Consider the following 16,693-nt stretch of genomic DNA (forward strand, 5'->3'; position numbering starts at 1 on the left):
AAACATTTTAACAAAATGATGAAGATTATATCAACGATAGCTTGAGAATATCAGATTCCTCAATACTAAGTGATAAGAAGAACACTTCACCTCTTTGATTCCATAGAGGCTCCATATTAGAGTAGTAATGAGAGAAGTATCAGACAAATCCACGTTGAGGGACAGTCTATGAAACACTGGACCAGTACTCATCAAAGAGTTGAGGTTATGAAAAAGAAAGATGAAATTGTCATGGAATCAAAGAGAACAGGGAAATACAACAAGAAAACCCAATGAGGTGTCTTGAATTGGATCACAGAACACAAAGATATAGTAATGTAAAAACTGACAAAATACACATAAGGTCCAGAGTTTAATTAATAGACCAGTGTTGGTCTTTTAGTTTTGACAAATGTACCAAATTAATGTAATATAATAGTATTAAGGAAAACATAAGCTAGGTGAAGGGTAAAGAGCAACTCTGTGTTGTATCTTTGTAATTCTTTTGCAAATCAAAGCTTATTCCTAAATTAGAAGCTTATTTTTTTAGATTTATTTTATTTATTTGAAAGAGTTACAGAGAGCAAAAGAGGGAGATATAAAAAGATCTTCCATCCACTGGTTAACTCCTCAAATGGCCACAGTGGCTGGAGCCAGGCCAGGCTGATGCCAGAAGCTAAGAGTTTATCCAGGTCTCCCATATGAGTACAGGGGTCTAAATTTTTGGGTCATCTTTTGCTGCTTTCCCAGGCACATTAGCAGGGGACTGGATTGGAAATAAAGGAAATGGGACTCAAACCAGTCCCCTTATAGGATACCAGCATTGCAGATGACTGCTAAACCCATTATGTGACAATGCGGTTCCTAAGAACCTTATTTAAAAAGAAGAAAAAAAAAGTATGTGCTGGTTTCCTAACATCATATAAAGAAGATCATTCAGGCTTCTAACACCATTTTTAAAATCATCCTTATGATCTCATGAGTTTAACACTGAAATGTCACAAAATATTCATTATTTCTTTTTGAGGTCTAAATTTTTCCATCTTCAGTCAACTGGAATATTCTTCAGTTAGCTCTCAAAATTTTTGTCTTCAACTAGGTGATTATTATAGCTTCCTTTCTTTCTGTTACAAGGTGTCCAGGTCCATCTTTTACAGTTCTTTCCCTAGAGTTAGAATGAATTCTTTCTCAAAGAAGTTCTTCTATCTCTGAATGGGAAAGATATTAGACATCAAAAATTGTGTGCCTGACTGGTAATTTTTAATAGTTTGGTCATTATTTTTAAGCCCTTTTTACTGTGTAAAAGTTGAAAATGAATACTTTATTTTTAAAAACCAGCAATTCATACTGAAATTTCCAATATTTTCCACTCATGCTAGCATAATAATTCATTTTCTTTGTGGAACAACATACACACAACATTCTCAGGATAGCTATCTCAATACTAACATCCACAATATGACTAGTGAAGTCACTGTAAGAATTTTTTTCAGTGACTTCGTCTGTAGGAGATATTCTACTGAAGAAGGTAAGTGAAAATGACACATTTTAAAATAAATTGAAATACATAACCTGAGTAGCTGTGGAAGGTTTACTGTCATTTTATTCCATTCTCTCTGTCCTTAAAGGAAACAGTCTTCCTTATAGATAAATGCAAGTGTACTACACACTCACCTCCATGTTGCTTTTTATGGTGTAACAATATATCCTTGAGATCACTCATTTTTCTGTTTATAACTGTACTTTCAGCAATGATTATGCATTTTTTCACCAAAATAAACACCTTTTGATTCCACTTCCCACAAACTTTTTGAAGTACCTTTGTATGGCAAACCATTGTACCAAAACTTAGTAAGATAACTTCCTATCAACAGCCATGTCAGTTGCTTTGTATTTTACTATCACAAATAGTGCTGTGATAAATATCTTTGTGTATGAAAATCCGTAATTCGGCTGCTGAATATTTTGAATCTAAATCTAATAACATAATCTCAAGGTCAAATGGTAAATGCTACTGTTATTTGTTCTGTCCGCACATTCGTATCTTGTTTAGATTATTTCTACAGCTTTCAAATTTACCTAGTTACATCAAGAGTCACCGTATACAAGAAGGTTTCAAAAACTTCACTGGGCTTCCTAATGAATAAAGTGATACCTAAAGTTTTCTATAGATCAAGTGGTTATTGTTGGCCCTTAGTATAACACCTGCCACAGTAATCATTAACAAACATTCAAAATCTTGCAAAAATAACAGGGATTTTATTTTGTTCATCTTTATAAGCACATGGACAGTAAGCACATGGTAGGTGCTCGACATGATACTGACATACATCATATAGAGAAGGATAAGATACACACAGAAAGTAAAATGGAGATTTTAATTAAGGAAAAATAGAAATTAAAAAAAGATCACTATTTTAGGAAAATGTAGTTATGTCACCTGTGGTTATATTAGGGCAGATATCATCAAGGCAGCTAGTTGGAAAATGAGTGACCCTGCATATAGGTCAGTGGTGCTACTACATCATATGAAAGCACAAATCTCTTAATTTGAAGAAGAACGAAAGTTAATAATTATCTCTGTACACCAGAGAGAGCTTCACTAGTTATCCCAGTAGGTAATGGGCTTAATAGTTTTGTATATCGTGAAATTTTACATGGCCTATTTTATTTTCTTATTCTAAGACAAAACCAAATGCTATTATTTACAGCCTTTGTTTTTACAGACAGAAAAGACAAAAAGAAAAACATTCTAAATCCCACTCAGCTTACCAGACTAAAACCTCATAAACTGAAAATGACAAATATATTATTTGTGTAATCCAATTACTCATAATTATGTTTTGTCATCACAGCCTATAATGAGATGTAACAGAAAAGTGGGTAAATAAAAAAGTCATTTTAAAAAGCAAAATTCATAACCTAGGAAATAGAAAAGCATTCTGAAATGTTTTTTAAAGATTTATTTATTTTTTATTTTAAAGGTGGAGTCACGAAGAGGATGAGAGAGAAAGAGAAAGCGAGAGAGATAGGAGAGTGAGTGAGAGCGAGCTAAATTCTGTCTACCGGTTCACTTCCCAAATGGCTGCAATAGCCGGGGTTGGGCCATGCTGAAGCCAGGAGCCAGGAACTCCATTTGGGTCACCCATGTGGGTGGCAGGGACTCATGTACTTGAGCCAGCATCTGCTGCCTCCCGGATGTATCAGCAGAGAGCTGGATTGGAAGCATAGTAGCAGGGAATCAAACATTGCTCTGCTATGGGATGCAGGTTTGTACCCCTTAATAAGAATTTTTAAATGTCATCTATGAACTACAAATACAGGAAATTGGTGAACCTAGTAAAAGACTTGTAAACAACTCAATGAACATGGGAGTGCAAACATCTCTAGAAAATACTGATTTCCAATTTATTTTGCATGTAAAACACCCAGAAGTGGGATTGGTGGTTCACATGGTAATTCTATTTTTAGCTTTGTGGGGAAGACATACAGTTTTCCATGAAGATTATATCAATTCACATTCCCAATAACAGTGTATGAGGGGTCTTCTTTTCCCACAACCTTTTCAATTCAAAATCACTGGGAGAGTAAATGTGAAATGTTCTCACCTCACAAAACGGTAAGTATTTTAGGTGATGGATATGTTAATTAACCAGATTTAATTATTCCACATTGTGTTCATAAATCATAACATCACTTTGTACTCTATTAATTTATGCAACTGTAATTTGTCAATCTACAATTTGAAAAAATTTACAGGAGACTTGAAGAAGTAAAGGTAATATGTAATTCAAAGGTCTTTACCAGTGGGACACTTAAAACAATCTCACACTGGGGCCATAGCAGGTAAAGCTGCCGCCTGCAGTGCTGGCATTCCATATGGGCACCAGTTTGAGTCCCGCCTGCTCCACATCTGATCCAGCTCTCTGCTATAGCCTGGGAAAGCTGCAGAAGATGGCCCAAGTCCTTGGGACCCTGTACTCGGGTGGGAGACCCAGAAAAAGCTCCTGGCTCCTGGCTTTGGATCAGCCCAGCCTCAGCCATTGTGGCCATTTGGGGAGTGAACTAGTGGGTGGAAGACTCTCTCTCTCTCTCTCTCTTTCTCTCTGTGTGTGTGTATGTGTGTAACTTTGCCTTTCAAATAAAGAAAGAAATCTTTTTAAAAAAATCTCTTTAACTATTCCATTGTCTTTTCCCAAACATCGTTATATCAGGCAAATATAAGTACTTGCTATATTCTTTTTGAAAATCTAGTGGGAGACACAATCTTAGGCTCCTTAACCTTGAAGGAGAATCTCAACCTTTCTTTCTCTCCCTCTCCCTCCCCTGATTTTATTCTAATTTGTTGGAATTAGGGGACTTCATTCACTGCCTTGATTAGGAGACTTCAAATCATACAGGGGAAATTAGAACCCTGTCATTTCCCACTAATACAGTCTCTGCCTGTGGGTAGCAAAGGCCCCACCCATGACAGCCAGGTGAAATGCCAGTGCCTCTGGGGACAAAGTGACACCACAGCTTTTAAAACTTTGTAGGATCAATTATTTTCATTATACGGTCAGAACAATCATTGGTACCCTATCATCCACCAAGTGCTTAAGTCTTCCTGGAGGTGGGTTCAGCGGACTTCTTGGGTTGAGTGAGCATTCTAGAGCCCCAGCAAAGAAGATACATGCCTGAAAGACCCTCCGTGTTTCTATGAGATAACTATGCCCACTACTCACGCACGCTCCTTCTTCTTATATCAGCTGGGTAGCATGTCCCTCCTGCTGTTCAAGTGGGCCATGGTGAGGAAAAGGGTCGCCAGGGATCGGGCTACAGGAAAGAAAGGAGTCCAGTCCTTAACCACTTTCCCTACTTTCTCTTCACACAGTTCTTTAATCTAGTTTGGCCTTAGGCTTTTCAAAGCACATCTCAGAGGATCAGCTCCGATTTCATTTCTCAGTCTCTTCACCATCCTCTTTATTCCCCCTGAACTTTGCTGTTTAAACTAACCTGCTCCTTCCTAGGATGTTTCAACTTCTCTGGATGTTTTTTCCTGCCTGATCTCCTCCGAGTCTCCCCTCTTCTTGGCCCCAGCTTCTTAGAGCCGCCAAGGCCGCCCTTTTCGCCCCTTCCCCCTGCTTGCCCTGGCTGAGATCCTTCACCTCGTCCATTCTCCTGTCAGGCTCTCCAGATTCCCGGGCTGTGTGCTGGTGAGAAATCTTTGCTGCAGCGAGGACAGGAGTCCCCCGCGCGCAGCCCAGTGGCAGAAGAGGGCTAGGCTGAGAGGGAAGGAGAGGACTGGAGAGGAGGGAGGCAGCCCGTCCTCCCCGCGAGCCTGCAAGGATGCGGCAGCGGACCGGGGGCATGGGGAGGCACTAACCCCCCGAGCCCCTGATCCGGGCTTGCCGATCCGGTGCGCGGGCCAATTTCCTGCCAAGTGCAGCCAAGCAGCAGAGGCGCCTGGAAAGCCACGAGAGGGGCGCAGGGGGTGCCCATCCCCAGAGTCGGTTCCTCTGCGAATCGGGGAAGAAGAGAGGAGGGAGTCCGTGAGTGGTGAGGAGAAGGAAAAACCTGTCTCCAGTCTGGCTGGGGAGCGTCGGAGAGACCAGGGCGCTCGGGTGAGCGCGCGAGGGGCGAAGGCGGCCGGGAGGTGGGCTAGGGGCGTGCGACGGGAGTGCGCGCTTGGGGAGGGGAGGAGAGGCGAGGCGAGCAGGGCACCGCCGCTCCCGGCTGGCGCAGTCTGGGGGGCGCCGGCGGGTGCGAGCCGGGGAGCGCGTGCGGCTGCCGCGGCGCCGGTGTTTGTGTGTATGTGAGCAAGCGAGGGGCGAGCGCGAGTGCGAGGGAGGCAAAGAGAGAGCGCATGTCTCATCCCTGCGAGCAGCCACTAGACGCCCCACCACCATCTTTTGCATGTGCAACATTGACAGCCGGACAGAAAACCGCTCCCAGGGCTATGGAGGCTGCGGGAAAAATCTGGCAGCTCGCGATGGATTGCTAACGGGAAAGAGGCATACTAGCCAAACATCCCAACCTCTCCCCCCCACCCCCATTTTTCCCTTTGATTGTTTTTAATTTTAGCGCCATCGTCTTCAATGCCTCTCTGAACAGCCTTGAGGAAGAGTGTGAGCGAAAGAGAGAGGAGAGAGCGCGCGCCAGGGAGAGGAAAAAAGAAGATGAGGATTATTTGCAGACAGATTGTCTTGTTATTTTCCGGATTTTGGGGACTCGCCATGGGAGCCTTTCCGAGCAGCGTGCAAATAGGTAAGCTCTGCTCCGGCGGGGTGTGCATGTGGCTGGCTGTAACAGATATCCGAAAGTGAGTTAATGAGTTGCTGGTGAGCAATTCAGGGAGAGCTTCAGCTGTCTGCTGCCCCTTTGCTTCCTTCCTCTCCTCTTCTCCCTTTTACAAAAGATGTCCCTTAGGTGCAGGTGCCTTGGGAATGTGCACAGAACAGCCCGTCCTTCGCAGCCCCTTCCCCCCTTTCCACCTTCCGTTCAAGTCGCTTAAGTCGTATTGGAGTAAGTTGGGGGCGGGGAAGAACGTGGGGCTTGCTTGTATTTTATACGATTATTTTTTTTTATGAACATAAAGGGCTGTCAAGTTTATTCTTTTTAAAAGCCCACTCTTCCCATGCTGGACGCCGCAGCTCTCTCTGGCTTTTACAGAAAGACACTATTTGGACTAAAAAGCGTTTCCACCAGCACCACCTGCTTTTTCTTGCCATGGGTTAGCAGGTTTCAAAGTTAGATTCCTTTCCAGGAACCTTCTATCTTTTTAATGTGTTTTCCTCTGGAAGCTTTTGGCTTCCTACCTCCACCTAGACTCTGTTTCCAGGGACCCCCCTCTAGCCTTGGCTTCTCTTGCTATTCTCTCCTGTATTATAATGGGACGCAGCTATTGAATTTCTTCCAGCTAAGCCCAGCCTCAACACTGCATCATTTCTCGCAGACTGTGCACAAAACGGGGCTAATTAGGCTGAGTTCACAATCTGCAGAAAAACAAAGTTCTTCTCCCCTTTCCCATATCCCTTTTCTTGCGTGTCACTGCATCCCCTCGATTCTGGGTTTCAATGTGAATCTCTTTTCCGTTCATCTGCATGCATCTTAGAGATGCTCAGAACTGGCTGATGTGGCAGTGTGCGGAGAATCTTGGGGAGGGCAAGAAAGAGAACGGAAAACACACTAAATGGTCTCTGAGGTCATTGTGATAGTGACAAATTGGGAGAAGAAAAAGCTGAGCTGTCCTAAAGACTCAAATACTAAGCATGAACCTTAGGGACAAAGGGCAGTCTCTAAAGATCTGGCAGGGATAGATCTTTAATTATATGTATGTGCTTGTGACTGACAGTAGATTTGACAGTGCTTGGATGGGCATAACATTTACAGGAGGAAACATTGAAAGTGCTTTTCCTGCTGTTTTTAATAGGTGGTCTCTTCATCCGAAACACAGATCAGGAATACACTGCTTTCCGACTAGCAATTTTTCTTCATAACACCAGCCCCAATGCGTCGGAAGCTCCTTTTAATTTGGTACCTCATGTGGACAACATTGAGACAGCCAACAGTTTTGCTGTAACAAATGCCTGTAAGTAAGACATAAGTTATGGGTAAATTGGAAGACAATGAAAAGGAGTCCCTTTCCAGATTATTATTGTTAGTATTACTATTTTAGAAAGAAATTCAGGATTCCCATAGTTGCCTGGCTCCCAAACAAATCCCAATTAAATCAAGATTTAGTCTCAGGGATACTCTGCCAGTCTCTTTCTCTCCCTCCCTCCTCCACCTCCTTCCTCCCTCCTTCCTCCTTCTTCCTTCTGTCCATCCAGGCTTCCTTTCTTTTTTCTTCACTTCTTGTCTGGATGACTCAAGTTAAATTCTCCTTTAACATTTTCGTGTTGTTCTTAATACCTGAACATGAATTTGATGACAATTGTACTCAATCTAGTTCTGTGCTTTTGGTTTTTCTTAGTTGCTTTTCACTTGAGTAAGCAAATGTCTTGCTTTTAAAGAAGACACCTGCTCCTTTACACTGTTAAAGGCAGGAGAAGATCTGCTGAGAGTGAGACAGTGAGGGGAGTGGTGGTGTGGAGGACATATATTTGAGTCGGTTGGTTGACGCTGCAGATGATCTGGTGATGTCACTTGAGGCTGCCCTGCTCTTATATTCTAGGTTATAAATGTCTCTTACTATCACGTAATGCATATATCCTGTGGATGTAACTTCGTGAATCCTTGCCTGGGTGCCAAATCACGTTAGTCTCCCATCCACCTGCATCCACAGACCAATTCCACAGGGTCTATTATCCCACACAATGAAACTAAATGGGTGACCTCACCTAATGTTATAAGAAACATTTGTTCAGTACTCCCCCATCAAGACACTGTAGGACTTCAAGGAAAAGATACAACCAACTATGAGTTAATTTAAAGCACTGTACATCATGATGAGTCGATAGCACTTGTATTGACTTTCTTTCTTGAAGGAAGTGCATAGTTCAAATTCCTCTGGAGTTTTGTACACTAATTTATCACTGTTTGAAATTTATATATTAAGGTAGTGATTATAGATTATGTAAGAGACATAGGGTTTTTCTATATAAATTTTTGCATGTTTTCACAGCAATAATAAAATGTTAAGGCTGAGTAATAGAGTTTTATGGCATCAATGTAGATATATTTTATTTTTAAAAAATTCTGCTAGTTCAAGAAAGTATACTGAGCAAAGGAACAACTAAAATTGAAAAACAAAGAGCTTTTAAATGTTTGGAATATATTTATTTCATTAACTTAAATTCATCTTTATTTACCATTAGCTTAACAGATAACAGAATCACTTTTCTTTAATTTTTGGTGTCTAACTGTTACTTCATTTTAGAGTTTAGTTTCCTAAGGAGATGGAAGCATTTGGCAGTTTTTCAAAATGTCACAATTATATGGTTTTGCAGAATTACGGTAGATCTTATGTGCACTACTTAATTTGAAAAACACTTGTTTGATGATAAAATTAATATGACATTAAAGCAGAAGATAGTTATTTTGAAACAGAAATGAATATAAATTAGCTAGGTTTGTAGACAATCATTTTGTAATTTTATGTTATTAGCTTTGTAATAAAAGTTTTATAAGATGTGTCATCATTTCAGATACTTTTAAGGAAAACATTCTCCTTAATATAAAAATAATATTTGTTGATTTAAGTATTTTTCTTGTCTTTCCTTACACCCCATAAACACAAATGAGCCTAGCTTTGAAACTAATCCATGATCCAAATATATGTGAAGATACTTAGTCAATAGCAAAATACTTTCAAAATATTGTTATTGTTATTAAATTTTGAAGGATTATTTTAAAGTGACCGATGTTTCAATTTTATTTCATTTTCATTTAAGAAATTAAGATCTTAAATATTCTAAAGTATGTGTTAGGATTTCCAGCTATGTAAACTCCAAGGTGTTAATCTTCTCCTCCATATTATTTGTTAACCTTATATGGGATCAGTTGAAATAGTATCATTTTATCTATGTAATAAAATATACTTCAAACAAAGTTAAATTCTATGCTGATTTGAAATAATTCTTTAGTTTCATAATTTTCTCTCTTTGACTTAATTTTCCAAAATACCTGCAAACATGATAAATTTATAGGCAGCTGCATAAAGAATATGAAAGTAGAAAAAGTAGGAAATACATTAGGATTAAGAATATTAAAACAAGTAAATTTTTCATCTGTGTATTTTGAATTCAAGTACAAATAACACAATGTTAGTGATCCAGTAGTTTTCATAATAACAAATAAATTGATTTTTTGTGTTCAAAACTATATTTTTTAAAAACATATAAATAAGGAAAAAACTCTAGTGCAAAGTTGGAAAATAATTTTGACAAATGAGTGTGTTAAGTGTCCTTAGGGCAAATCTAAGCAGAATTTGGGAAAAATCAATCGTCAGAGATTGTGGGTCAGATGATTGGTGTTTGTTGAATGAACTGACCAAGCACATACACAGGCATGAGTTTCCAGTCTAATTAAAAGTGAAATGTAAGCAGTAAGTTTAAGGCAACATCATATATCAAAATCCACATCTTTCAGTAGATTACAAAAAGATAAAAATAGGTATATAATCTTAGTATTTCTGGAGAATTAACATAGAATTTATTCCTCAACAGATAATGACTGGATTTTAACTTTTGTCATGTGGGATTAAGTCTAAAAAATAGAACATGTGGGTAGGTAGATTTTTTTGAAATTATGATTTTCCTACACTGGCTCCTTGTAAAACTACAGAGTCTAGTCTGTGAATATGTGCCATTAAGCAGGGAATGGGATTATTTTATGAAATGTATACTTCAAAAAGAAAAAGACAGATGAAATGAAAGTATTTAGTCATCTCGTAGACAGATATAATAATGCTATTTTCCTGCCTCAAAATTACATCAATGCTTTAAGAATACTTTAGGCAATCTAAACTATTCTACGTGTAGACTTTATGTATTGATAGATCTAAACCCCATTAACTCAAACTTAGAATTTTTGGGTTAAATTTCAAATTCCTGGCAGGAGGGAATAATGTCATCTTATAATTTTGTTTTCAATACGATTTGTATGACATTAACTTAAAATGTTGTTTTTATTTTTTTTAACAGTCACCTTGTTGGAAAATTACACTTTGCTGAATATTAAGCTAAAATTATAGAAATACAGGTAATATAAAGCCATAACTTATTTCAATAATGAAAACAAAATAGATGTAAATAGTAGTATTTGTAGTCAGATTTTAAAATGTAGTATGGAGGATGACATAATGGATGCTTTAAAAATAAATTCAATATGAGCAATTTTTTTTATCTAAAATATCATACAGTTGTCTTTCTGGTGGATACCGAAATAGATACTTATACAAAGAAACTTGCCAGTTAAATTGGATATGTCCTTTGGAGAGCATTGGAGGCAACCTACCAGTAGGCTCTTTTATATTTTTCCAGTAGACATATTTTGGTTTGAAGGATGATGTCTGTCAAATTTTATCAAAAGTAATAACCAAAATGTTAAATAAGTTTACCATCAAATTTTCAAGAAGTTAAATTGATTGGACACATCTTGATTATTAATTTTCTCCAGCATAAATCCTATAAAAGAGGCAGTCTTTTAATTAGGCCATCTCTATACAATGCAATCCACAAATATTCAGTTTCAGAAAAGACCGTTTTGAATTTCAGATGGACAATCAAAATTGTATAATGAAACAAATCAAGAGCCCATGCATGCCACTTGGTGAAATAATAAAATAACTATAGAATATTTCCAACTTTCAAAACTCAGATAGGAAGAATCAGTTAGTGAGTATTTTTTCCTTTCTTTTCTTTTTTAATTATGTGTTTGTCTTGATCTCCTGTTCCATCTAAAATCTTTCTATCCAATTGTCTAAAAGATGATATATTGAGAAGACATAATAATCACAAATAGAATGGATACTATACCCTAGTGATGATGAAAATGCCTTTTAAAGTTAGGTATTAGTTGTTTGTGGCTGATTTACTTGTCAAATATAAATATCTGTGATAAATGGTACAAGATAAAACTCTAGTGGTTTGACCTGCAAAGTTGTTAGTAATGATATTGTTGAATTAAATACTATTTGACTTTTTGCTTATTTTTAGGAAAATGAAGGATGGAACTCTACTGTCACTCTCATTAAGTTTCCTTATTTTGAATTTATTAAGATTCTCTGCTGATTTGAAAAAATTCTTTAGTTTCATAATTTTCTCTTTTCCTTAATTTTCCATTCTAAAATTAATGACAAAGAAATAACCTATATTTCTATGATGTGATCCTTTCATAAATGATAAAATGAAGTGTAATTTTCATTGATGTATTTCAGAGTTGTCAAAGGATTAAGCTTTCACAAAACTGTCAGAACAATTTCTTAATTTCTTTTCAACGGAGTTCTTCTAAGTGTTGTTTATTTCCCAAAGAGAAAGCATTTTACTCCCAGTCATTGTAGATATATACGTGTCCATGTATGTGTGCGTGTGTGTGTGTGCTTACATAGTAATTTTATTGTTCTGAATTTCAAAATGAAGAATAAATACAATACACCTTACATTATACAAAAACATAGCATTTTAAAGCTACTTTCATATATTTGACTTTGTTTGACCTCCAGCTAATCTCACAGTGAGACAGTCTGATAAGACAGTCATTATTTTGTAGTTAAGCCAGCTTTGGCTCAAAGGAGTTATTTGACTTGCCAAAGACTATATAGTAATTGACTGCAAAGCCAGACTCTGAACCAAATCTTCTAACTACTATCCTAGCACTTTTACCAGGAGGCATAGAATTAGAAAAATATAATATATAGAAAAATATAATATCTCCATGGAGATTATTTGAATTGAAAAAAAAAAAGAATTGCCATTTGTCTTTAATTTAATTGCAACACTGAAGAAAATAGGACAAGACAGTTCTGGGCAACTTATTCATCAATCACATGGTGGTGAGTGATATAACAAAGGCTGAAGTCATATTACGTAGTGATGCTATTTATTCGTTAGATTAGATAATGAGTATATTCATTTATTCATTAAACATTTATCAAGAGGAACTTTATTCATGACTATCTGCTAGAAATGGAGAATACAAAGTATACAGTCTAGTGGAGAAGATAGACAAGTCAGTATATTGTAGCACAGATTAAAGTGTAGTAAGATAAAGTGCTAAGACAGAGAGGGGCACAGGAAGGATAATCACACTGAACCTGGGATGGCATCCTAAGGATGATGTCTGCTTGTCGGTGTGCTAAGGCTCGAGTTGAGTCATTTGGAAATGGCGATAGAAGGAGGGCATATTTGGCTAAAGTGCATGAGGAAGCCGTGAGATGAGGAGCACCAGGTGTGTTTGAGCCCCTAAATATGGTTTAGTCTGACTGTTGGCATTGAGTATGAGGAGCAAAGGTGTGTTAATGGGGGGAAACTTTGCAGATCTATAGAGGATACCAGCCTGTTGTAAGATACTCTTTTAGATAAGAAGGGGACCCATAGCTCATTTGAGCACAATAATGACATGATCAGATTTATCTTTTACAAAGAAAAAAACTGTTTTCAAGAGGGAGAATGAATGGGAAAGGGACAAAACAAAAAGGAAAAGATCTGTTCATTAAATGTTGTTATATAACTTAGAGTGATGGATTCTTGGGTAAATGTAGAAGCATTGAGGAGAGAGAAAAGCACCTGAATTCAAAACCACAGAATCTTGACAGAACATGATAATTGATTGGCTCTCCATATGAGAGGATACAGAGAAAGTGTGTTATGGAAAAAAGATGGGGTTTCCGATTTCTGGACTGGCGAGATAGTGGTACCATCTAATATAAGGAAGGGATAAAGAGGAGAAAGAGCAGATTTGGGTGGGGAAGGTGAGTTTACAGTGGACATACTGATTCTGTGGTGATAAATAGACTTGTACAGTAGAGAGATACACAGTAGAAAGCTGGGCATATGGGTCTGGGGCTCATGGATTCTAAAGGAGCTGAAGGCAGATGATTGGTGTTGATTGGAGCGATGGGAGTGAATGAGATCATTCAGAGGGTATGAGTAGTAAGACTGCTGAGCACCAAACTGGAGGAAGTACTAATACGTGGGGGACAAAGAAAATCACTGGGGAGAATGAAGGAGACTGAAGGAAAATAGGTCAGAGAGTTCAGAGGAAAATGAAGCAAGAATAATTTCATAAGATCCAGGGGATGGGAAACATTTCAAGTAAATAATGATCAAATTTGTCAAAGACTGAAAAATATAAATAATGAAATGCAAGGATAACATATATACAATATGCATCTATTATATAATAATAAGTGTAATATCTTGAATGTAGGTCTTTTTGTTCCTGTTTATCTCTTCCCCTTAGATTGTTCTTTTGCATTTTTCCAGGGGAAAATAACCTTTATTAATCCCACATAGATTCTACTAATACATAAACTTTTGATTTCGAATATTCTTATCTTTTATTTAGAGATAGGGAGAGATAGTCTTATCTAGATTTGTATTTTCAACCTCATAGTGAGTAAGTTACTTAATACATTGGAGCCTTTGTTTCAACATCTGTTAAAACAGTGAAATTACACCTACCATTTGTAAATTTTATAAATATTAGAAAAGTATTTGGAAAATATTCCACATATACTTAGAACAAAATATTAGACGTAGTACATTTTCCATCACATGGACCATTTATTTCTGAGTCAATTTTAACATTTCCAGAACTTGTATTTTATATTTTGAAAAGACATTTATGTTTTAATACATATATTTTGTTGATCTTTCATATATACTCTTTTGACCTCTCACTGAATTGCTCATTTCTTATTTATACACAAAATTCTAGTCAAAATTATTTCCAAATACTGAAAGGATAATTTTATCTGGGCTCTATGGACCAGAGAGGGGATTATATCACTGATGGATTAAAGGAGCTCAATGAATGTTCCTTATTTTATGCAAAATTACTTATTCTTGTGTATAGTGTATGTGTGTATTTACAGAAAGTTGCTCTTCAGTTTTAATATTAACTTTTCAATGAGTTTGTTACAGAAAAAGCCTAGGGCTACAACCCTAAAGGAGCCATATGTGAGTTAGATAAACAGTTCTTCATTCCCTATCTTTGACATTTTAGAAGTAGAATCTTCAAACTACCAAGAGTTTTTCCATAAAATCCATCTCACAGGTTCTTCTGTAAAACAAAAACAAAACTGATCAGCATGTTTTAGCTAGAAAAATCCTTGACTTGGTCCTCTGTGCCCCAAGCTGTCATCTTATTATGACAGTGTTGTTCCTGCTCTTTCCATTAGAGTGCTACCTTTTCTACAGCAGCTCCTATTTCTATCATTAGTCACCTTTTCCTTTACCACTACCCATACTGGGACATTGTGTTCCTGAAGGTCCTAACTGATTTACAAATTAGCAAAAATCCAATTGTTTCTTAGTTCTCATTGTCTGGGAATAGCTTGCAGAATTTGACATTTCTAACAACTTGCTATTCTTTGAAACTCATTCATACTCAGATAATAATATGAATGCTAAAAGCTACTTTAATTGAATACTGACTATATGCCAAGGCTTTGTGTTACTTCAATTCTTAAGTGGAGAAACATGATTTGGCTAATAAAATTTGCCTAACTATGAAGTATTCAGGACATCAGATCTTAAACTCAATTCTATTAACCAATACAATATTTGTTGTTCATATTACGGCATCCACAAATTGATTATCTCTCAGTGTGACTGTAGCTAGATAACTTTTAATTAAACTATCAAGATGTTTTTCTCAAAGCCACCTTTTGACAACTTCCATTTACCTCAAAGAATATATATAGCATTTTATATTGAACATTTATTTGTCTCTGATGCAGCCTCCAAATTTCAGAATCCCAAATGTTGACACTCCTAGTAATTGATATTGTCAAATTCGTTTTATAAATACTCCCATGTATAAAAATGATGAATTAACCTTTAGTTGTTATGCAAACAGGTAGGAACATAATTTGATTTCAGAAAATCACAGATTCAAAACTACCATTTTTCTGAATGCATTGCTTTAAGATTTATTAACTAACAGGCATTTATCAGGTTTTCTTTGTCAGATTTGGAATTTCAAAAAAACATGGTAATTACTGTCTTAAAGAGTGTAACATTAAGTCAAAATTGCTCCAATCTATGTAGCATCATCACTTGCCTCCAACTCAATAAAACTATCCCTTTCAGGAAAAAGTTCGAATATTAGAAATAAGAAGTAAAGCATATTTGAGACATATTTCTTTTCAATAGGCCACTATATTTTTCCAGGTATAGCAAAAATGACAACATAAGCTATAATCAGTGGCTGCTTTCTTTTGTTGCTTATCTGCTTGTTACAAAATCAGGAGTTTTCTAACTGTGACTGTATATATATAACACCATGTGTTATTTCAGTTTTCACATATTTATTTTTTGACTAACATGTAGTTTTTAAAATTTCAAATAAATTGAAAATCTTAAAAAGTTAAAACATCCCTTAATCCCACCACTTCACAATAATCAGTGTAAATGATTTGTTGTAGATCTTTCCAGATTTATTTTATTTCTGAATAGAATTCAAGATTAAACATAAATTTCTAATATATATCTAGAAGTATAAGTATTTGATAAGTATAATCACTCTACACCCAAATTTTATTAATGGTTCATTTTAGTTAATCATAAAAAAGGTTTTTTAAGGATATATTTTACTTATTTGAAAGGTACAGTCACAAAAAGAGAAGAGACACAAAGATATTCATGTACTTGTTCACTCCCCAAATGGTTCCAACCGCTGGGGGTAGGTCAGGCCGAAGCCAGGGGCCTAGAACACCATCTGTGTCTCCCATGTGGGGGGCAGGAGCCATCTTGCACTGCTTTCTCAGCCACATTAGCAGGGAACTGCATCAGAAATGGAGCAGCCAGAATTCAAACTGGCACCAGTGTGGGATGTCAGTGTTGCAGGTAGCAGCTTAACCTGCTGTGCCACGTCTTCTGCCCCAAAAAAGCTTTTATGAGTATACAAGGATACGTGCTAATTTTCTTTTGCTACTACATAAAACACCACTTTATGAAGTTAATATGATGAATCCCCTCTGGTTCAACATTCAGGTTGCTTCCACATTTTTAGTATTACAAACAAAATAGCAATAAAATTCTTTGTGTACCTATACAAATATTACTAT

General features: G+C 36.9%; 1 protein-coding gene across 8 annotated transcripts in view; it reads left to right on the plus strand.

Moving 5' to 3' along the window:
• The first annotated feature begins 5,133 nt into the window (after positions 1-5,133).
• The window catches only part of GRIA4 (glutamate ionotropic receptor AMPA type subunit 4), a 390,923-nt gene continuing 379,363 nt past the window's right edge, over positions 5,134-16,693 (plus strand). For 4 of the 8 annotated variants that reach the window (XM_070077577.2, XM_089312341.1, XM_089312334.1 and 1 more), the window contains exons 1-2: positions 5,677-6,225; positions 7,391-7,549. In XM_070077577.2, the coding sequence (XP_069933678.1) occupies positions 6,138-6,225; positions 7,391-7,549 (247 nt within the window). In that variant the 5' untranslated portion in view covers positions 5,677-6,137. Of the gene's footprint in view, positions 5,583-5,676; positions 6,226-7,390; positions 7,550-16,693 lie in introns of those variants that run through there. The other 4 variants (XR_016219762.1, XM_051820027.3, XM_070077585.2 and 1 more) reach the window with 3 other exon arrangements.

The sequence above is a fragment of the Oryctolagus cuniculus genome, chromosome 1 (genome assembly GCF_051225735.1).
Source record: "Oryctolagus cuniculus isolate XC-2025 breed Fujian yellow rabbit chromosome 1, ASM5122573v1, whole genome shotgun sequence".
NCBI lineage: Eukaryota > Metazoa > Chordata > Mammalia > Lagomorpha > Leporidae > Oryctolagus > Oryctolagus cuniculus.